The 23451-nt window shown below is 37.6% G+C and overlaps 1 protein-coding gene across 1 annotated transcript; it reads right to left on the bottom strand.

Annotated features, from left to right (window-relative positions):
• Positions 1-4433: 4433 nt before the first annotated feature.
• On the bottom strand, positions 4434-22484 carry bace1 (beta-secretase 1). Its single transcript, XM_030152070.1, has 9 exons — positions 21592-22484; positions 15109-15197; positions 13710-13926; positions 12498-12635; positions 12285-12419; positions 10252-10353; positions 9832-9981; positions 6790-6961; positions 4434-5962 (listed from the first exon to the last, which is right to left on the bottom strand). Exons 1-9 carry the CDS (start codon positions 21925-21927, stop codon positions 5724-5726), a joined length of 1578 nt encoding a protein of 525 aa, XP_030007930.1. The 5' UTR covers positions 21928-22484; the 3' UTR covers positions 4434-5723.
• Between the last annotated feature and the right edge of the window lie 967 nt (positions 22485-23451).

Genomic DNA, 23451 nt, shown 5'->3' on the forward strand with positions numbered 1-23451 from the left:
GTTGGATATGTGACCATGATGATTGCTTAATTCAAGTCAATGATACAGGATTCATTTTTTGTCTTTTTCTCCTATTTTCTTTCAATTCAAAGGACACTGGTGCAGATGGCATCCAGACAGACATGCAGAAGACTACCATGGGCATTTATGCTCTAACAACGAGGGTGGAGAAATTGGACATTATGACGACGTTGGAATTTTTGTTAATGGAGAGATCATCATGGACAACATTGAATCTCAAACCCACGCTTGTGCAGTGATGCTTGGAGTGATCAATGCATAAAACCTGGCCAACCCTGAAGACTTGAGCTGTCACAGCTCAAGTCTCAAGGGGGGGGGGGGGGGGGTTCAGCAGAAATGACTGATGGAAAAAATGCATTTGATTTATTACATTCACTTGGATGTGGGAGTGTTTTCACTGTATGTAATATCAGACATACATTTGTGTTTGTGGTTACCGACTGAGGACAGTTCTAATGTCTTGTTAATGAGTGAAGCTACAATTATTTTTTATCTAATAATAATAATAATAATAATAGTTTTATTTGCATAGCACCTTTAAAAACAAAATTTACAAAGTGCTTTGACAGAGGGCACAACAGCAGGACACAAGAAGCAAGTAAAAACACTAAAACAGAACCAACACAATAAGAAAGATGTGTACAACAAATGCAAACAATATTGTATTTTGAATAAATTAAGTGAATGAATATGAATTTTCAAAAAGGGTATTTTTGTGGAATTTTTTTTTTAATGTCAAGCAACTCAGGATGACCTTCTTAGAACTGTTTACATTTTCTGGTGAAGTAGATGGAAGTATTTATTTATTTTTTTTAATGTAGGATTTAAGAGAAAAATGTTATCCATTTAACCCATAAAGACCCAAACATCCACCAGCAACCAAAAGCATCTACTGATCTGAACTGTTTAATACCTGTTGATCCTCTAAACCTATCAATACATGTAAATAATTGGTGTTAAATACAGTTTATCATCTTTTCATGGTCATCAGATATGACTCATTTGGACGTTCAGAGGCTCCGTAGTGAATGTGGAAACACTGTCATCTTCTACAACATTGATTCACCAGTAAAATCCATGGAGTTTGACAAATAATAGCATGCTTGTTTTTATGTTTAATTAATGATATATTTTTCAATATGGCAGGTTCAGTCCTCCATAAAAAACCACGGGGGGCTTATTAAATTAATCTCACCTCATTAATAAGAAGACATAGAAACTACAAGAAGAAATTAATTAATTAAACAAAAAAGACAAAATATAAATGATTTAATAAATTAAAGAGAATGAAGATGAAGATCCAACAATAAGTAAAAAATATAGTTAAACTAGAAAAGTACTTGGAGAGTGTAGACCTCCACCAAGGCAGTCAATCATGCGACCCTTTATTGTGCACAAGGCAAGGCAAGGCAGGTTTATTTATACAGCACATTTCATGTACAAGACAATTCAAAGTGCTTTACACAAGTGAAAATTCGTACAGACAGAGCTTCGCCCTTTCTCTGTAAGAGTTCCCCCCTGAACATTGTGTGTGCATCGTCTTATACAGGAAAAGATGCAGGAAAAAAGTACATTACCCATTTATGGAATGATTACAACACAGAGCTATATTATTGGTCTGATACAGGTGCTGTCATGTATGTGCTGTCATGTCTTTTCCTGGTTCCTCTGGAGACGTTGAAAACAGGATGTTTGGTTGCCCATGACTGGGGCAAAATGAGACTTGTGGTCGGAAAAGAGCAAGAGTGTCTGTGCCTGTAGACTCCTCTCAAAAGGAGAGAACTGCTCTAAGTATTTTTGTAGAAAGTGCGGGGGTGAGACTGTTACAGAGAAGGTTGCAATGAGTTCATACTTATTGAACAGAAATGACAGTTGCGAGGTCACAATGAATTCATGACATTTAAGAGAAAATATTTTAGCATTAACAGAGGCGTTCAGTGGGAGGCAGTTTTTGTGGCTCCACTCACAGAGGGTTTGGTCAAGTGCCTACATTCCCCCTTTTCTAATGGACTGGAGTACTTAAAATCTACTGTGTAAAACATGGATAGGAAGGGACCCAGAACAGTCTCCTGTGGAGCCCCAGTGCTGTTCATTACTACTGTCCCAGAGATACAGATCCCCAGCCTGATGAACTATTGGGCTTCCTATCAAATAGTCTGTGATCCACATTAGGGCAGTGGAGACACCTGTTGGAGACTCTGTGGAACAAATAATAAAGCATTCTGGGAGCAGCTATGTGAGCATTTAAATAACACTTTTACAGAAAAAATTCCTTGTAAATGTGAAGCCCTGTATTTAGGAGATATTTCACGTGATAAGTGGACTCTGAAAGATTAAAAAAAAAACTGTTGTTAATACTTTTGGCAGCAAGTAAAAAGACTATCACTAGAAAATGGTTAAAGCCTGAAGCACCCACAACTGAAGAATGGATCGATATCATACAGGACATCTTACTTCTGGAGAAACTAACATTTTGTTCTATGGTTCAAAGGGAATCTTTTTTCACTATTTGGTCAAAATGGACAGACTATGTAAAACCTATAATTGATGTGAATCAATAATCAGTTGTGTAAAAACATTTATATGATATACATTTCTGTTTAGGTTAATGTAAACATACACACATTAGTGTGTTTTATCTTGTTGATGAAGTAGTGGAGTCAGCCCTCTCCTCCTGCCCACTTTTCTTTCTTTCTTGTTTTATTTGTTCTATATTTGACTAAAAATCTTGGATTAACATCTTCGTTCAAATTTGATGTGTGGATATTGAATTGTATACTTTTCCAAATAAACAAAGAATGGAAAAAATTAAATAAAATAGTCTGTGATCCAGGAAACAAAGGAGTTTGGGTGTGAATATGGAGGGTTTGATTGTGTTGAACACACTTTAAAAATAAAACATGACATAATCGTCACTTAACCACCAGTATCATCCGCCCCAGGGTGTTTGTATGCAAACTGCAGGGGTCTGGTGCATGTTTGACATGGGGTCTCAGTAGAGGCAGAAGCAACTGCTCCGAGTTTTCATGATGTGTGATGTTTGAGCTTCCAGTTTGCAGTTGTTTAGCTCATCTAGTATAATACATGATGTTTTCCACACAGCTGGGATTCCCAAAGTGGCATTGTGTAGATTAGGGTGGCCAAGAGGGGCAACAGCCCAAAAAATTATCCACTATAAGAAAAAAAAAGATCGAGATTTATTAAAAAGAAGTATCTGAAAAATAAATGTATCCCTGAAATGAAAATAAATTTGTATAAAAACAATCTCCTAAAAAAAACTTGTATTAAAAAATTCCTTTGGACAAAGAAATAAAAAACTTGTATGATTTAAAAAAAAAAAAATCTCCTCAAATAGGGCCGATTGAAAGAAATCACCACTCAATATCTTATGCGTCCACCTTTGGCTTCCTGTAGAGCAACACACCGTCTGCTCATCATTCAATACTGAACATTCAACTTTACAGCAACAGCTCTGGTGGACATACCTGCATCAAGCATGCCAATGGAATGTTCCCGCATGATTTGCAACATCTGTGGCATGGTGACATCTAATGAAATTTGATATTTTGAGGTGTCCTTTTATTATCCCCGGCATAAGGAGTGCCTAAATTGTTAAGGCTGTTTGTTGACAAATCAAGAGAATTGATCATGTTTTACAATTATAAGACATGATGAGCTCATTTTGGGCTGTGTGTTTCGTTGGTGTTACACAAATACTGTACATGGGACATTTATATTCTGCTCAGTGTATATTATTGTCATTATTTCAACACAGTGGTGGTATGTAAAATCAAAACATTTTTTCCTTCATATTGACAAAGTAACTCTTAACTCCTTTAATTTTATCCAGAAAAATGTACTTTTTAGTCTGGTTGGACTACTTTTCTGATAACTCTTGACACTAGACACTTTTTAATTTCAGTTTTAAATCTTGACAAAAATATGTCTATTTCTCACCAATTTATTCCCACCATTTTATTTAAAATATGTTTCATGTTTGTTTATATTTGATCCCAGATCCAATGCAATTTGGTGCCTTGTGTATTTCATCATGAAACATGAAAACAGCGCCACCAACAGTTGAAGTTCTTTCCCAGGATCACATCACAGGTGTCAGTTTCATGAAGGCATGTTAGATTTTGCACTTAGATATCCAGCATATATATAGATTTTAGTATAAGTAAATGTTGGATGTTTGCCCAAAAATCTTAAGGTTGCTGATATTACTTTTCTAAGCTTAAAAGGCTAACGGCTCTTATATCAGGCTAATGTACAACTTAGACCTCTGTTACCATGGAAGCAGTCTGCTATAATAACCATTGGCACCAACTGGTAAATGAGGAAACCAGGGGTTATAATCATCAAGTCACTTGGTAAATATGTATGAAGAAACAAAAGTCACAAACATGTAAGAGTTACAATAATTACTTTATTGGTGTTGCCAGCCTGGCCTCACAGATAAATATACACTTTTGAGTTGATATATTTACAGCTTGCTGAGAGTCAACACCAAAGGTCTCTTGTTGACATACATTGTGTTCTTAAGCACATAACATACTTTGGGTTTGTTTTCTTGACAAAGATTATGGTCCCATTAAAGGATGTAGTGAGTTAGGCTGTTTCTGTGTTTGTGAAAGAAGCCCTATTGCATCTTGGTTCATTAAAATGTAATGTGTTACATGTGTAAATAATCAGACGGTAGTAGTTGTCAAGGATAAGCAATGTGTGTGTCTGTGCCTGCGCAAATAGAAGTTCTGGAATGCAAAGATTTAATGTACAATAGATACAGTTAAGCTATCAATACAAGTGACATCTGATATTGACTATGTTCAGTAGTCTCAGTTTCACATCAAGTAAAACTGTATATAGTATTTTCTGTTAATCTGATATTTCACCAAATTAGCCTTTTTATTCTTGATTTACACCATGTGTCATAAGCACACCTGGTTCATATACTCATACTCAGTAGTTTAGACTTTCGTAGTTCAGACTTATCTTTTCATTTTCATAAACTTTCAGTATACATTTCCCTTATATTACAGTTGTCCGCACAAACAGGCATGCTCACATTTATCATACTTGTTTCATTTACTCATTAACCACAACAACAGACATACACACATACACACATAACCATAATTCCACGTAAGTGACTCATACAGATGGAGTTCCATCTCATATTTAGACTTAAGTTTTCATTTTTCCATATCTGTGAAATGTTTGCACCACATTTTTTTCTTACATAGACATAACCTTCAACATTTCAAATCCAATCCATCGTAGTGGGCTATTTATCCATAATTTATAACTGTGAGCAGGCTGCAGAGCAGAATGTTTTATTTTGCATTTTACTTGGTGTTCCACTTCTGCTGCTGCACCTATGCTCGTCCACACAGGGTCTTTAATGTACATAGGCACAGCTGACAGTGATGTCACAAGGTTTCTGTCATTCATACAAAATGATGGCTCTTGTTATCCTCCTATCACCTTTGACAGCAGCTAATCTGGCCATGATTCCACTGTACGGCTGTCATTTCTGTCCACTGTATAATATATACCTGAAAAAAAGCATCTTCTTTTTTCACAGCACCAGTATTTTGTGACATTGCACACACACTATGCTTTTCTTCCCATAATCCATCTTTGTTCTGTGTTTTAAGTAAACATGTCTATAACAACTTTTAACTCCCTCCTCTACCCTTTCACTTAAGTAGCGATATGTCATCAGCAAAGTCCCCATGTGGGTGGAGGCAGCGGGCAAAACGCCACTGGCACACCATGAGACACAGCGGCAGCATGAAGAGAGCACAGATACCCGCCATGATGTAGGCGATCGTCATAAGAGTAGACTCATCAGTCTGGGGAATGTTATAGCCGCAGTCCTCCAGGTCCACACCATGGAATGGGCCCTCCACAGAGGCTGTACGAAACTCATCATGCACTAAAAACAAAAGAATGACATTGTAGTTTAACACACAAAAATGGGCTATATTCAAGTTTCAGTATGTAATGTTTAGGGGTGGAATATTGAAGTTGCTGATTGTAACCCACTGACTACCCCTGGCCTCATTTTCCCCTATAGAGGCTGCTTTAGTTCCAAGTACTTCTTACACATTGGACTAGAGTTGCAGCAAGTAAATTTCAAGTGTGGTTTTTTAATCCTTATGGCAGGAAATTAAATATCTTTGAGTTGTGAATCAAACAAGACATTGGAAAACATCATCTTGGGCTTTGGAAAACACTTCTAGATATTTCTGACACTTACAATTGCATGGGTGCATGTGTTGCTATCTCTTTTCATCAGTATTTTTGTTTACTATATTTTAGATATGCTCTTCTTTGTTCCCTTTAGTTGCCTTAACACTTATTTTATGTGAGCAGAATGTTTCTTAATGTTTAACAGAGACAGCATTAGTGGAAGCCCAAGCCAAATTTCTTACAATGTGGCGTTTCTACTGAATTTAAGACTTCTTAAGACCATCATGAGGGTAATTTGGAACCTATTTCAGGTCCTGTAAGAATTTTTGGACTTTCCATGAAACTCCCATGTACCTAACTAGAGCACTGTCTTGTACAAGGTGCAGCAGGCTTCAAATCCATCACATTCCATAGGCTTCAACCAAACACGAAGTGTAATCCATTAAAACCAATCAAAATTTCAAAAGTTAAAGTAATTTTAAGGCTCAAAATTCAGGATTGGATTTTAGACTTTCTAAAGACTTATACATGGAATGATAGATATTCCTCATCCCTGTTCCTGTTCCTCACCATGGCAAGTGCTGACAGCAAAGCCGATTCGTTTCTTCTCACGGTCGAAAACAACATAAAAGCCTTCCATGATGACAGCCCCCATCACTGTCCCAGTACTAGATTGGGAGACTGCAAACTTATAGCAGTCCTCCTGGGCTGAGGCTACATCCTCAACTGGCCTCAGGTATTGCTGCACAGAGGAAGAAAGGTCAAGAAATAGGGTTACATGTGCAATTTCTAACTCATCAGCATCCACCATATTTGAGGATTTGAACTAAGCATGCATATTGTAATTGGCATATGTTGGCTGTTCTTTTACACATATATCAGAACAGAAATGGCAAAGCTGTGGTTCAGAAAACTTTTCAAAGAAAGTTTCCATCATATAGTTTGTCCACCAAAGAGCACTGTCACATTCTCTCTCAGTTGGCCTTTACAGCTTCATTTATTGTATACAGCTGGTCGACAGAATACAATAAATGGTGCTTTCAGTTTGATAACGTTATAACTGTAGCTGTAGGAATTAATTAGGAATGTAAAAAAAGGTAAAATCTCTACTCTGTTCCATTTTGTTGCTGGCACAGAGATCACAAGCCTCCATCAGGTTTACAGCGCTGAACCTCTGTTCTAAATCTCAATGTCAAATCATATATTCATTCCACCAACATCAAGGCCACACTAGTTGGCACTGAATTAAACCCCTTTAATGACTTTTCAGAATTTTATGAAAAGCTTTAGAAAGTGTTTCAAAGCTACAGCCATTGAAAGGGAAAGTAGTTCTCTTTGAAATGTGGTCAGTATTGTTTCCTTCTGGTACCTTGCTAAGTTTTAATTTATTGAGGATTAAAATAGCTGAAGGATAGGGTGAATTCTGATGGAAATGATCCTGTAGGAATGCACAGGAAAGCAAAACTAAGCACTTATTCAGTGGACTTATTCATAAAAATTCCATTTACATGACAAAAAAAACTAAAGTGATGCTTTAACACCATAGAAGTTTAATTTCACTACTTTCATCTCGTTAGTTACACACACACAAATATATATATATACAGGGTGGGGAAGCAAAATTTACAATATTTTGAGGCAGGGATTGAAAGACAGTGTATGACCAATTAGTTTATTGAAAGTCATGAGAATTTATTTGCCACAAGAAAATTGACATAATAGAAAATGTTTTTATTCTATGTGTCCTCCTTTCTCAATAACTGCCTTCACACGCTTCCTGAAACTTGTGCAAGTGTTCCTCAAATATTGGGGTGACAACTTCTCCCATTCTTCTTTAATAGTATCTTCCAGACTTTCTCGTAATAGTTTTGCTCATAGTCATTCTCTTCTTTCCATTATAAACAGTCTTTATGGACACTCCAACTATTTTTGAAATCTCCTTTGGTGTGACGAGTGCATTCAGCAAATCACACACTCTTTGACGTTTGCTTTCCTGATTACTCATATGGGCAAAAGTTTCTGAAAAGGTATGGATAATAGTGTTAGGTATGATTATGACATCAATATATGTTTGGTTTCAAAACAACTGACGTAGTGCCTGCTGAGAAAAAACAACTAAATGTTCATTGTAAATTTTGCTTCCCCACCCTGTATATATATAGTGCCAAAAGTATTGGGACATCTCTCCAAATCATTGAATTTGGCCACAGGTGTATAAAACCAGGCACCTAGGCATGCAGACTGCTTTTGCAAACATTTGTGAAAGAATGAGTTGACTCTCAGGAGCTCAGTGAATACAAGCATCGTGACGTGATGCCAACTGTGCAATAAGTTCACTCATGGAATTTCCTCACTACTAAATATTTCACACTCAACTCTAAGTGGTATTATAACAAAGTAGAGGCAGTTTGAAACAACAGCAACTCAGCAGCAAAATGGTAGACTACATAAAGTACCAGAGCCGAGGCGGCAGAGGCTGAGCTGAACAGTGTGCAGAAATCGCCAACTTTCTGCAGAGTCAACAGGTTCAGACGTCCAAACTTGACGTGGCTTTCATATTAGCCAAAGAACAGTGTGTAGAGAGCTTAACGTAATGGGGTATTATGGCTGAGCAGCTACATCCAAGCTTTACATCACCAAGGGCAACACAAAGCCTCGGATCCAGTGGCGTAGTGTGTGCCACCTAAAGCGGTTGGGGACTATTCTCTGGAGAGACAGACCACGCTCTGATGGACGAGTTGTACTTGGCAGGTGCCAGGAGAATGGTATTTGCATGACTGCATTGTGCCAAGTGTAAAGTTTGGATTATGTGGGGCTGTTTTAAAGGGGTTGGGTTTGGCCCCTTAGTTCCAGTGAAAGGAACTTTGAAAGCTTCAACATACTATGGTTATTTTGGACAATTTCATGTGTTAAACTTTTTGGGAACAATTTGAGGATGGCCCCTTTCTGTTTCAACAGGATTGTACACCACTGCACAAACCAAGTTCCACAAAGACATGGATAGGTGAGTTTTCTGTGGAGGAACTTGACTGACCTACACAGAGTCCTGAACTCAACCAGACAGAACCCCTTTGGGATGAAGGAGAGGGGAGAACACAAACCAGGACTTTTTTTTGTCCAACATCAGTGCCTGATCTCACAAATGTGCTTCTAGAGGAATGGTAAAAAAATCACATTAAAGAAACTCCTAAACCTCATGGAAAGCCTTCCCAGAAAAGTTGAAGCTGTCATAGATGCAAAGGCCAACTCCATATTAAACCGTGCAGATAGTGAAAGGAATGCCATTAAAGTTTATGTGTGTGTAAAGGCATATATATACACACATACACACACAAAATGTGATGGCTTTACTTTTCTAACATACAGGTGTGATGTGGACAGGCATCCGTGACAAACATTGAGTGGACATCAGAAATTGATCATATCTGTACATAAATAGATTGAATGATTTTGTTAGAAAAATGCAACAAACTCGTATTATTATTTAATACGAAGTATTTTTCTTAGACGGAAGCAAGGCTTTTAAATAAAATACTTTTACATATTGTTCAGGGACAAATCATATTCAAACATTCGTCCCTAACTTTAGAATGATAATCCTATTGAAATTACCTGGGGCAGGATAGAGATTCGGAAGGACTGGTTGCGGTTTTCACTCATCAGGTAGAGAGAGATGACTGGGAAGATGTGCCAGGGTGTAGTGCCAGCCTGCCAACATACCAGCTGCTCTCCTAGCCAGAACCCAGAGGGAAACTGTTCTGTCTGAAAAACAGGGTCAGGAGGACAGTCACTCTTTCCTTCCTGTACTGCCTCATGACATTTCAGCATCGTGAGGCAGGTAAGTAGGCAATAATGCAATGGAGAGGAAAACAACTTCAGCAATTTGTCATTTGACTACATAAGTCTGAGAAAAATGTACACACTGTAAATAACAATTCAATTCAATTTCAATCAGTTTATTTGTAGAGCCCAATATCACAACAAGGTTGCCTCACAGGGCTAACAGAAAAGTAAATTATAGCAGACACTGACCGAAGAGGCTGCTTCAATCGCCTTGACTGCAGCCTGGAAAACTTTTCTAGGCAGCCGAAGGTTGGTGGTGCCACTGTCCACTATGCTCTTGTCATAGTTGTACTGTAAAATATATCCATAATAAGAAATATTATACACTTATTATTTGTCATTGGGATCAATCAACAATTTAAAACAAATAAAAACAGATCATACAAATGGATGTATGCATAGCCTTAACCCTAACATGCATTAACACGTATCCTGAGTGATCTGAACACAAACAGAAAACTCTAATGCCAGGAGTGACTGTATTCAGGACACACTGAGATCCAATAAGTCAGACCACCATATAGAGATGTTTGCATATGTCCACATTCTTTTAGGAATCAGAATACAAATGCATCCTGTGTTCATGTGAAACACACAAAAACCATCATATTAGTGTTTTAAAGACATCTCAAATTTCTAAAAAGCACACAATGATGTTTTCGCAGTGTCAAATGTGTAGTCTTCCTTTTTTTTCTCCATATGGAAATGGAACGATTTGCTGATCCTGTAGACACTGAGAAACCTACTTTAGGTGACTGAAGATTCAGTCATCCCTTAAGCATGCATTGTGCTAAAAAATATAACAGTCAAAGCTGGAATGTTGATGAGTGAAGTGACTGATTCAACTCATTCAACAACAGGAAGGTCTGAAGCATTTGAGCTGCATGTTGAATTAAATTTACAAAGAAACATTATAAAGCCTGTCTGTTTTTAAGTTGGTGACATTCATCATGGTGCAACAAGAGATGAAGCCTTCAGCCCTTCTGAACACAAAACAACAGGCGTTTCTTTATGATCTTTGCCATATACCACAGCTTTCTTGTTTTGTGCAATTATCTTTTAGACTGACAAAAATCATATGTGTAAATGGTGGCACAGTTCTATCAGAAACAATATATTATTTGTTTCTTGTCATTGACTGACGTTCATATATTTTTTTTTTTTTACAAAGTCCAGTGGGGTGGGAGTGGTGAGACTTTGGTTCTCTATAGGGATTGTTTAAAAAAATTAAATGGATATTCATTTGAACAATTTCAAATTGTTTAACACACTCCCATACACACACCCCATAGCTACCTATTTAATATAGACCTTTCCCTATGGGTGAGAAAAAGCTTGAACTTTAACTTAACTGCTGTAGTGTGTGTATGTGTGTGTGTGTGTGTGTATCTGCACAGTTCTGAGAAATTGATAAATTTTTAACTGGCCAATTTGGTATCTAGAGTTGAGGAATAGTGCCATCTCCACATTAAATATCTTGGCAAGTTGATAGGGGCAATATTTTGGGAGATATTGGGTATTTCGGAATACAAAAGCCTTATAATCATGTAGCTCGGTTGACCTGAAGTGCAGTACCATGCTGCATGACAGGAAATGAAGTTAAAAACAGGAACAATGCATTTATTAACTTATATCCCTAGATATCCCCATGGGTCAGTGTGCTAGTATTTTTTAATAATACACCAGGTTAGGAGCTCCTTCTATGATTAGCAGCGTAATTAAAAAAAAACAAAACAAAACAAAAAAAAATCTCTTCCATATTTAAGCAAAATTGTTATTGTTACAGACATATCCCTAACTTAATCGATATTGCATTGAAACAAATAAGGATCTTATGAATTAGAGTCTGTCCAGTAAATCAGTGGTGATACTGTCCTCTTGTGGTGTACCTTCCACTGGTAAGGTTGATCTTGTAAAATCCTTGCCGCCATACCATACGTTTGATACAAAAAAACATCAGTCGCATTAGACTTACTATACTTATGTATAATATATAATAGGCCTTGGGACCATTTGGGGGGGGGGGGGGGCATAAACAAACATCCTGCCCCCTCAAATGAAAATTTGTGAAGCCTTAGGAGGTAGGGAAAAGGCTAATGAACTTCATAACAGCAGGAAACATACAGGAATTAGAAACTTGTGTCAAGTTTCACTTTCACTTTGCACATACCCATTGTGAGGTACGCATGGCAAATTGTTCGTTCTTTGCTGTCAGATCTTACCTCTTTACAGTCCATATTGAGGTCCTGTCCATTCACCTCAATGCGCACAATGATAACTTCATAATACCACTCCCTGCGGATCGGAGTGTACCAGAGCTCTCCTACATACAATGAAGAATCCACTCCGCCAATGATCTAAAAGAAAAAACAATTATCAGAAATACTGGCAACAATTAGGGTGTTTGATGAACTTATTATGTGTGCCTAATTCACCATGCTGCCGCCAACAGTAGCGCTGCCCAAAGAGTAGTTTTGGGTATATCCAGCCCCACAGAGCTGGAGAGAGAAGAGGTTGGGGACAGAAGTCTGACGAACCAAGGAGTCGAAGAAAGGCTCCAACGTCTCATCAGGCTACAGACCAAAATAAGACACAAAAATAATAGTAATAACACATGTATTACTTTATTTACATGGGGAAGACCACAGTAAATAGCAGCAACACCATACTATGAAAACAAACAACTAATTAATTAATAACTAATATAGGGCTTGGACAAAATAATGGAAACACCTTCACCTCAAGATGATAATGCCCCAATCCATACAGCTAGAATTGTTAAAGAAGGGCATGAGGAACATTCTAATGAAGTTGAGCATCTCGTATGGCCGGCACAGTCCCCAGACCTCAACATTATTGAGCATTTATGGTCAGTTTTAGAGATTCAAGTAAGACGTCGATTTCCACCGCCATCGTCTCTAAAAGAGTTGGAGGGTATTCTAACTGAGGAATGGCTTAAAATTCCTTTGGAAACAATTCACAAGTTGTATGAATCAATACCTCGGAGAATTGAGGCTGTAATTGCCGCAAAAGGCGGACCTACACCATATTAAATTATATTTTGTTGATTTTTTAAGGTGTTTCCATTATTTTGTCCAACCCCTGTATGTCAGGTAGAAAAAAAACATAAATATATACATAAGACTGATAAAATGGTTAAGAACTGTTCTCAGCCATTTCATTTAGCTTTGACTACCGGTCACTTTGGTATTCTATAAACCATGTCATGCTTGTCTAGCGTTGTAATAAACTGTTCATTGTTTCATTGATTTTTGAACAGGATCTTGTGTCAATGACAGGAGAGTTGGACCACTGTATGAAGTCTTCTCCAGCAGGTTCAGATCTGTAGTCAGCGGTGGTCAATCCATATGTGAAAAGGTCTCATGCTCCCTGAACCACACTTTCACAAGCCTGATGAATTGTCCAATCTTTATACTCTCTAGCAAATTAATTGTTTAAGAAATTAGAGGTTATTCATTGCATCAGTTAGGGTTCAATAACTTGTTGCTGTTTCAACATCTCAATCCTTGTAATAACAGCCAATAAATCTACTACCATAGCTATTTGCTTAGTTAAATCCAGTTACATATACTTCACAGTCTATTTTTTCAGATTTCATTGGGATAAAGTCATAACTCTCCTCTTACCCGTGCTATGTCGGCATAGGCCAGACCCAGAATCCCCTCCCAGTTGGATCCATTGATGAAGAAGCGATCTGATTGGGTGATTGCAGCTATGTTGGCTCGCAGTGTAGCATTGGGACCATGTGGAACAGAGACCAGATCAGTGCCCAGCTCACCTTCCCAGCGGCCCTGAGTGTAGGGCACATACACACTCCTGCCGAGGTCATGGTATGAGCTGGAGCTGACGAAAAAAGATGAAATACATACGTAACTACAGTGTATGTCAAAAAATAAAACTATTACAATAAGTCAGCAGAGCAACTGATGTTGTTAGTGAAGTGATTTTCTGCTGACAGACTACTACGATATCCAAAAACTCCTTTTTAACATTATATAGTATGGCTAACTGAAACAAAAACAGTAATGGTAATAATCAAAATATGATTTCTCTCAATATAAATAGAACAAGTGTTTGATCAATCTTTAGGATAAGTTCAGTGTTTAGATTGCACCTGAAAGCTTGTGGCCAGTATAGGGTGGTAGTACAGCAGTGTAGCATCTAGTCTACAGATGTAACAGTACTTGAGAAATTACTGAATCGTTCAGTCCACCCTGCATGGGAGAATCCGCCCTTATGGACTGCAGTGTGTGTGCCTGTCCAGGTAGGCGAAAGCCCACCCCTGCAATTTAATGTCCAATCACTGGGCTACCTGAACTGTTGCACCCCTAAACTAGCCTGCTTAACCCACAAAGAATAAGAAGAACAAACAGTAAGAAGATGCTGAACTGTTTGTACCAGAACACTGCACTGTTTACAGGTAAACTGGATGGCTGGCTTGTTCTAGCTGCTGTTTTGCTGCAGAGAATTTCATGTTCTGACTATTAAGAATAGTGTAAAGACTAAATTCAAACCATAACTGGGATCCACAAATCAACATTTACACTACAAAATAATGAATTAACATGTCTTGTTATAAATATCAATGCTACCCGAGACAAAGATTTATATTATGGTAATATCTTTGGTCATATCCACTAGAATAGAGTGTATATGTTAGGGATGCACTGATAATCTCCCTGTCTGACTATCAAATCCTACATTCAGCATTTTAATGATGCTGAATGTATTTTTACATAACATCCTATATAAAGATAGATAGATAGATAGATAGATAGATAGATAGATAGATAGATAGATAGATAGATAGATAGATAGATAGATAGATAGACAGACAGACAGACAGACAGACAGACAGACAGACAGACAGACAGACAGACAGACAGACAGACAGACAGACCGACAGACAGTTTATTTGTTTTATAAATAAATTTTAGTAATCTTTTTCTTTAATTGCTAATAATCGGTATCATTGTCCACCCTGTTGACCCCTATTATTTGACCCATAATTGTGTCAGTACTCACAGTGAACGGTGGTAATATCTGCGTAGGAAGGGATGAGCAGCTGCACCAACAGCAAAATTGCTGCTTCCAGTATCCACCAAGATGTTCAGCTAAAGAGCAGAAAAGGCAAAGACAAAAAGAGAAGAGAGCTTCTGTATTAAATAAATACTGCCTGCAGTACATTTCACAGAAATCAATAGGTTTGTGAAACTGATGCTGAGGTTACACTATAAAATTGATTAAGTTATGGTTTAGTCTCAACCTTTGCTCCCTTGGAGACAAAAATCCTCTTTTAAACAATTTCACTACTGAGGTGAAAAACAGTGTAGCTAAAGTGTTGTTATTATTATTATTATTATTATTATTATTGATAATAATAATAATAATAATAATAATAATAATAATAATAATAATAATAATTTAATGAATTAGTAACACATCAGTAATGATGTGTGTGTTTTTCCATGTACAATAGAAGACTTTTGCATCAAAAGCAAGCATTTGTTATTAATAGTTTATAGAGATCCCTCTATATAGTCTGTATGTATATGTCCCCTGCTGCTTCCTGTTGCCCTTGGTGTCCTTGTCTGTGCCCTCTCCGTCTCCACACTAACCCTTCAGTCCTCTCAGGTTGCCCATTCTACTCCCTCTCCCCCTCATCTCTTCCTCTCTTGTCTGCATCTCTATGCGAGTATCATATTTTGCATAATCAGTCAAAACAGTTAGATGTGTGAATGGAGCACAAGGTACGACATTCACAAAATGTTTCATGCACATACACTAGTGCCTTATAAACAAATGCTTCTTTAGACATGTATTCTTTCAATGAATCTATGACTCTTGCATTTGCACAATTTGAAATTGCATACTTTCAACTTTACACAAACTGTTTGTGTGTGTACTGTATTGCATAATTAATACAATTAATACATTTTCGTCACCTTCTTAAAGAACTGCGCAAGTCATTTGTTCACAAAAATGACTTTTTAGCTTAAATCATAAAATACGCAATTTCTGGTTAAGTTTTTTGTATTCCCTGAAGATTTTGAAAAAATTACTTTCATTATTTTAGGAAGGTGACATTTTGTTGCAAGCTGGCTTATGTCAAAATACTCCTATCTGGAAAGAAGCGAAAGCTCAATATAGAAAAATGAATAACAGAAAATAATAAAAAAGAAAGGGGACACAAACACTTAAAAAGACAAGCTGTCAGGCAGCCATAGAGCTAAAGCAGGTTGTTCAATAATGGATTGGCTCTTTAAATATCCAGAGACGTGCTACTGTCTCAAGGGCTGGGCACTGAAAGCCCAGAATAAATACAGTCTGCCTGACACACACACTGATACATGTCAGTGTGTGTGTCCCTGATACACAGACATGCCTGCACTTACAACACTGCAATACCATCAGTTATAAGCCTATGTACGCTCAATCTTCCAACCTGGGAAAGATATATGCTGACCAGACAGAATAAAGCTGGTTCATGTTTACAGGCGCATATGCTCTGAGTCACCTGGTCTTGTTCTCAATAAAATGCACTGACACAGAAAAATCTGCATCCTGACACACATACCTCATGTCTTTCCCTGTTCTCTGTAAGTGTGTGTGTGTGTGTGTGTGTGTGTGTGTGTGTGTGTGTGTGTCTTCCTGTCCTCACAGGAAGACAGATAGATGAGTGTCTGTCTGTTCTAGCCATTCTTTGCCCTTCCCTCATGTCTGTGGAGTAGAAACTATCTCCTGGTTGCCATAACAAACAGGAGTGAATCTGATTGTAATTGTAAATGACTTAAGGTCATATCCATAACAGACATCTCAAGAAAAATGAGGGGTATTTTATCACTTCCAAGGCTGTTATGATTAAAATCTGAGACCATGTTTTTCCTTACTTAATCTCTCAATCATGCAGTTCTTTGAAACAGTCCCACTTTCACAGGGTCATTTCAGTGTATTTTGTGTATGGACTGATAAATTAACCTATACATTTTTAGTGGGGTTTAAGGACTTCTAAGATCTTAAACACCATCTAAAAAATTGATCACTGATCAGAATGCTTTGTTTCTTCATACTGCAAATATTTTAAAGGCATCGTGTGATAATCAATTAAATCTGAAAAACAAAAGAAACAAACTTTACAAACAGATCATCATAATATCAGAAACAGTACAGTAATATCAGAAACAGTACAACAGCTTTTAAAGATATACAATCATAACAAGAGAAATAGCTTTAGAAGACAGTAACAGCAGCAATACGCCATGGTCAAACTGTCTGTATTCCCAGTTCATATTTAGTGAAATTATCCTGGATGAGACTAGCGAAAGTCATTTTTCCTCTGCCAAGGATATGTTTTTTGCGGTTGTTTGCAGAGACTTTCATTAAATTTGATGGCGTAGTGGGTTATATGCCAAGGAAAAGTCCATTAAATTGCAAAGCAGGCGCAGAACAGTAAAACTTTTACCCATTTCTTAACACAGTCTAGACTGCCCACTTGTGCACTTTGAGAGCAACATCCAAAGAGATGGAATACTTCCTATATTTGGATACCTCACCAATGTTACTTTTGAGCTTTGTGGTGTTCACCTCTTTGACTAGTTTCTCAAATCATAATGTGCATAGTTATTCATCATAATTAATGTAAAATCAAACACCTATTTAAAATTTAAGAACTATGGCATCCTTAATAGTCCAGGGTCCAACACATCCTTGGGCTCATTTCTGTCATAAATAAGGATGGATCTCCAACATAGATGTTTTTAGACACTAAACAGCTTGCTTAGACACTGTTAAGTATCAGAAAAGTCTAGTCAGTCGATACCAAATTTCAATACCTAACAAGTAAATCTCCTCAATATCAGTGCATCCACAAACAGCTTTTCATATTACTGCACAATTAGTTGAATTACACTTTCAATCTGTGCAATTATAGAATCACAAAAGACTGCAATCTAAACATCCAACCTAAGGAAGATTTAGGGTGATCTAATTACAGATGACATTAGTATTTTCATGTCATTTAACCCATAAAGACCCAGTGCTACTTTTTTGGCAGTTCCCAAATGAATTTTTCTTCGTATTTAACCTTTTTTAAGTTATCTATCACCATTTATTGTAATATCATCCTCTGTATTTTACATGTTTTCAATGAAAATCAGGTATTTTCTTATATTTAATTCACTGATCATGTAGATGTTCATAAAAGCTCAGATTAAAGTTGATTATCATGATATCAGAAACAGAGAAAAATGAAGGCAACGTCACTTTTTCAACAATATATAACATTAACTAAGCAAAAATCAAGTGTCTCCATCCACTGTCATTGATCAAACTCCATGGGTTTTACTGGTGAATCAATGTTGATGGTAATTCCATGTTCACTACGGAGCCTCTGAACATCCAGATGAGTTATATCTGACGACCATGAAAAGATGACAAACTGCATTTATTGACAGGATTAGTGGATTGACAGGTATTAAACATTTTAGATCAGTAGATGGTATTGGTCACTGGTGGCTGTTTGGGGCTTTTTGGGTTAATTTATTTTCATTCAATTATAAGTTCTTATATTTACTGTATGTCTGTAAGTCTGTAAGTTTGACTTGATGTTTCTAAATGAGTAATTTGGTCATTTTCTTTGGTAACTAAGCAAGCAGGCTGAAATCGCAATAAGTGCAACTGCACAAAATAATTCCAATATGACGTTTTCACCAAATCATGCTGCTGGTTGTGGTACCTAGGTTTGTTTTTTATGTTGTAAAACTGCCTTGAGTCGTAAAATGCCAGGATGATGAAACATAAATCTAAAGAGTGTAAAGAAAGAACATAATTCAAAATCACAGTGTGGCCTCGGTACGTTATTAAATTGCTTTGAGTGTATAAAATGCATATAAACTGGAAAATATAAGGATTTGTACTGTGATGTGATATAATTTTCTTTTTGTTAAAACTGCTGTAAAAAAAAAAGTTCACCTATACGCAGCCTGGCCAAATATAGTCCCACGCTCCATTATTTCACTGGATGGCCTTTATCTTTGAATTCAGTATGTGTTCATAATGGAAATCTTTTCAGCAATTTAATTTCCGTCCATTATTGCATGAATTTTCTGGCCAAGATCTTGTACAAATGATGGGATAAAGTCTTCTCCACCATATGCGCTAGATTCTCAATCAGGATTCAGGTCTAAACTATGTGGTGTCCCATCCATGGGTGTAAATGATGTCTCATGTGCTTTCACAATGTGATCCTGATGAATCCTGTTATCTTCAACCTGGTATTGTCTGTGTCAGTAGGAAAGAAAAAAATCCACTAATGTTCACATCTGGTCATTCGGTATATTCAGGTTCAGCTGACCTCATTTTATGGACTTCAATGAACCTAGACCTGACCAATTAAGGCGACCCCAGATCATAACACTGCCCCCACAGGCTTGTACTATAGGTACGAGGCATGATGGGTAATCACTTCATCCACCTCTCTTCTAACCCTATCACTCTGGAACAGGGTCAATCTGGACTCATCCGACCACATGACTTTTTTCATTGAAACACAGTCTTATCTTTATGCTCTCTAATAAAAGTACTGGTTGTTGAAGAAATTATGTTTTCTTAAAACTACACAGTTGTTAGTCCCAATCCCTTGAATTATCTTCACATTGTGTGTGTGGATATGCTCAGACTTTCCCTAACTACATATAACTATGAGTTGTTACGTTGACTTTTAATGATGTGATTTCACAAAAAGTTTAAGTGATCACACCTTCCTTCTTGTCTTTACAAGTGTTAATAATGCATTGGACAATTTCTAATAACCTAATTTCACTACTTTCAGCATCTCCTTAGGTGTTGTTCTTCACTTGATGCAGGTCAATAATTTGACCCCTCTCAAACAGCGTTACAACTTTTCCAGTCATACAGGATATGTTTTCTGGTATCGTTGTTTAAGAAACAGGAATCTACCTCATGGTCTGTTAGATTTAAATACCTTGTTGCTACTGAAACATATTAATCACTGCAGTAGTTATCTGATAGAAGGGTCTTAGCTATTTGCTAGTTTTTTAGCCAGGCTCTGTACCTCTTTCCATCTTTCTTGTTCACTCTCCTCAGTTTGCTTCCATAGCTCACTCTCTCTTTTCCCTCATCCCTCTCCTTCTCCTCTACCACCTCATCACTTTTCCCTTCTCCCTCTACCCATCACCCTCTGTGTGCCAGCCTGTACACTGCAGCTGCACCCAGCTGGCACTCCTCACTCCACAGAATTAATGGTTCCATTATCTGTCTGTATCATTTGGTCTTTTCTCTCTCTCTCTCTGACACACAAATACACAGGCCATCTGTCACTGCAGGGTCATCAACAGCATGGGATAAACAGAAAATATATTTTTTAAACGGATTTCATATGCATGTTTATCGCCCTTTTGCACTATACAGCGTTACCTTGTGTTACGATCAAAATACAGTTTCATATTAACGCTATGAGAGTTAGGAGAGCGTATAACAAATGATAAACTCAACTTCTAATCAAAATTGACATCTTATACTATTTTAATGTTATAGCCAAATTGGTTGTTTACAAAATGATGGGTATGAACACATATAGAGGGCTAAGATAAATTCACAATCAAAAAGAAATTTTACATCTTACACATTTACTAATTTTAAAATTAAGAAGTTCCAGCAAATGTGCAAAATATCATTCTGCCACATATAAGAGATGGTAAACCCCATCAATATACCAATGAATGCAAATCTCACATCAGTATCTCATAGCATTCTGTTTGACAGGTCAATATTTGACTCAAAAAATATGAAGCATGTAAAATCTTCATTGTTTGGATATATAAAATCTAGTGTGATGCATATTTGTACATCAGTCATACAGAAAACCAATAAGAATAATATAGCATTAATAAAGGCAATGATTTTTAACAAATAAGGTTTGAGCTACACATATGTAAGCAGTTTCACAAAATTTCATTTGTTAAACTAGAAAAGCACTTGGAGAGCGCAGACCTCCGCCAAGGCAGTTCAGCGCCCCCCCCCCAATCACCACCAAAATTTTATCATTTGTTCCTTGTGCCAGTATCAACATTTCCTGAAAATTTGAGTTATCTTGCTGACAGACAGACAGACAGACAAACCCCAATGGAAAGATACATCTTATTACTCATTACCTCCGCCAAAGAAGGCAGAGGTAATGAGTAATAAGATGCAGGTGTGGGTTTTTTGCCCTTAACTAAAAAAAAGCATTCCATTTCATTAGTACGTTTATGTTAAACGTGTAGGCTATAGGCTATTTTATAACCTAAATATGTTAAAGTGAAATTCAGACCAAAGACATCATTTATTTATCTGAATATCGGCTGGTTTTACTTATTCTGGATATGAAGGTTGTCTTTTCTAATGGCTAAAGGAAACTCGTGCACATTTATTGGCCAATAATAATAGGCCCGTGGGACCATGTCATCATACCAATGATGTATCTTCTAGGGACAAAAAAAAGCGTGTTACCTTCTGTGGAGGAGAGCCCACGGCCATCTCCACGTAGTACCCTTGGCCGGACTTCCCACGCAGGTTATCAATCATGTCCACGAAACTGATACCGCTTGCTGTCACTCCTCTTCGCCTGCGTGCACCGACCCTCCCCGTGACACCGCGCTCGAGACTGACCGTTGAGGCGACGCGACGCAGCGGCGCCGGCTGCTCAGCGCGAGCGCCCTGCCGCAGTGGCACGCGAATTGCTGTAGGCAGGCCCGCGGCGTCCGGAGCGGGCTGACCGCCGCAGAACGGATATAAAGTTGTCCATATGAAAAGAGCTGTCAGCCAGAGAGGTTGTAACACCTCCATGTTGAAACGAAACTGTGGTATTTTTTTTTGGCTGGTTTCTTTTGATTTTACAGTTCAGTTTGACATCCAGCCAGCAGCAGCAGCGCACGAGCGGAGATCAGTCGGTGAGGATGCTAAAATGACAGCTAAAAGCATGATGGCAGCTGTACCGTAAACCAAAGGACAGGGTCACCGCAGACAAGACACCAGTAAGACCGCTACTACAGTCGAAATAATCGTTATCACAACCGGCATTCCTCGGTGTCACGGATAATTGAAGGGACGGGTTAAACTTGCAGGCCCTCCCTCCTCGGTTCACCTATCAACAAACCTCGGGCCTGTTGTTTCCGCGGCACATCATCATGTCAAACGACCACAGCCGTCGTCGGTAGACATCGTAATCGGCGGGCAACCGTAATCCGCATCCTTCCTCTTCCCCGACCCGTTCATTCTGTTCTCCGCCTTCCAGTCTTTCACCTCCTCCTCTTCCTCCATCCACCCCGCTGCATCCTTCAGAGCTGCGAGAGCCCGAGCCCCGAGCATCAGCACTGCCGTCAAGGTTCACAGTACAAGAGCCTCACACTTCCTGTGTGTGTGTGTGTGTGTGTGTGTGTGTGTGTGTGTGTGTGTGTGTGTGTGTGTGTGTGTGTGTGTGTGTGTGTGGTTTTCAAAGTAAGACAAGAAATTCGCCCTTATTTTCTTTCATTTTGGACCCATTTTACAAATGACATTTCTTCCAATTTAGCAAACACCAGTGAAATTACAGATAAGAATTTAATTATACATTTGGACCACACAAATTCTAAAATATAATTCAGAATTAATCTTTTTATTTTATGAGGAAGTTTCATATTTCATATTCATAAACACACATAAAAAAAACTTCCAAATTTAAAATTTGTCGTGTGTGAACCCAAAATTTATTTGACTAGGCTACATTATCCCTTATAAAATTAAAAAAGCAACAAAATCAATTAGTATATACCAAGATTTGTTTAAAATGGAATTATTGTCTTTCTAGTATGGTTTGCAAATTACTGTCTTAACTAAAATTTGTTAAAAAAACAAAACAAAAAACTGCAGCCTTCAGTATCAAGTGGGGCCAAGAATGGTCTATCACTAGGAACATGTTTGGAATTTATGGGAAAAGTAAAGGCAGTTGATTAAAAAAAAGGTTAAGCAGCAATCCCATAATGACAGGAGACAAGTGAGTAGAGAAACATACTTAATGCATTTGACTTTACAGATGATAAGAGGAAAATATCCACTTGGTTCATAGGTAAGGGGTCTAAGGAGCTTCAGTCCACTGGTCATATGATCCACATTTATATCTATAGGAAAGACAGTTGGATGCTGTATGTTGGTTTTTGCTTTAGAGCATGTAGACATGGCAGCTGGCAAAACAAAATTAATATAATGAACATATCTTAGGGAATGGAAAGACAATATGATAAATGTTTAATACAGCCTCCTGATATTTAGCTTTTTTTGTCAGGTAATATAGGTGTTGTGGTAGAAAGAAGCATATATAAATATATAAATATA

Source organism: Sphaeramia orbicularis, chromosome 13 (assembly GCF_902148855.1).
Source record: "Sphaeramia orbicularis chromosome 13, fSphaOr1.1, whole genome shotgun sequence".
Classification (NCBI taxonomy): Eukaryota; Metazoa; Chordata; class Actinopteri; order Kurtiformes; family Apogonidae; genus Sphaeramia; species Sphaeramia orbicularis.

Bases quoted from the DNA above. Each gene is read 5' to 3' on its own strand.
- bace1 (XM_030152070.1), bottom strand. From the start codon at position 21,927: ATGGAGGTGTTACAACCTCTCTGGCTGACAGCTCTTTTCATATGGACA. The intron at 15,198-21,591 runs GTAACACGCTTT...TCTGCTCTTTAG, and splicing joins TGGGCTCTCCTCCACAGAAG to CTGAACATCTTGGTGGATAC. The intron at 12,420-12,497 runs GTGAATTAGGCA...TTTTTCTTTTAG, and splicing joins CTACTGTTGGCGGCAGCATG to ATCATTGGCGGAGTGGATTC.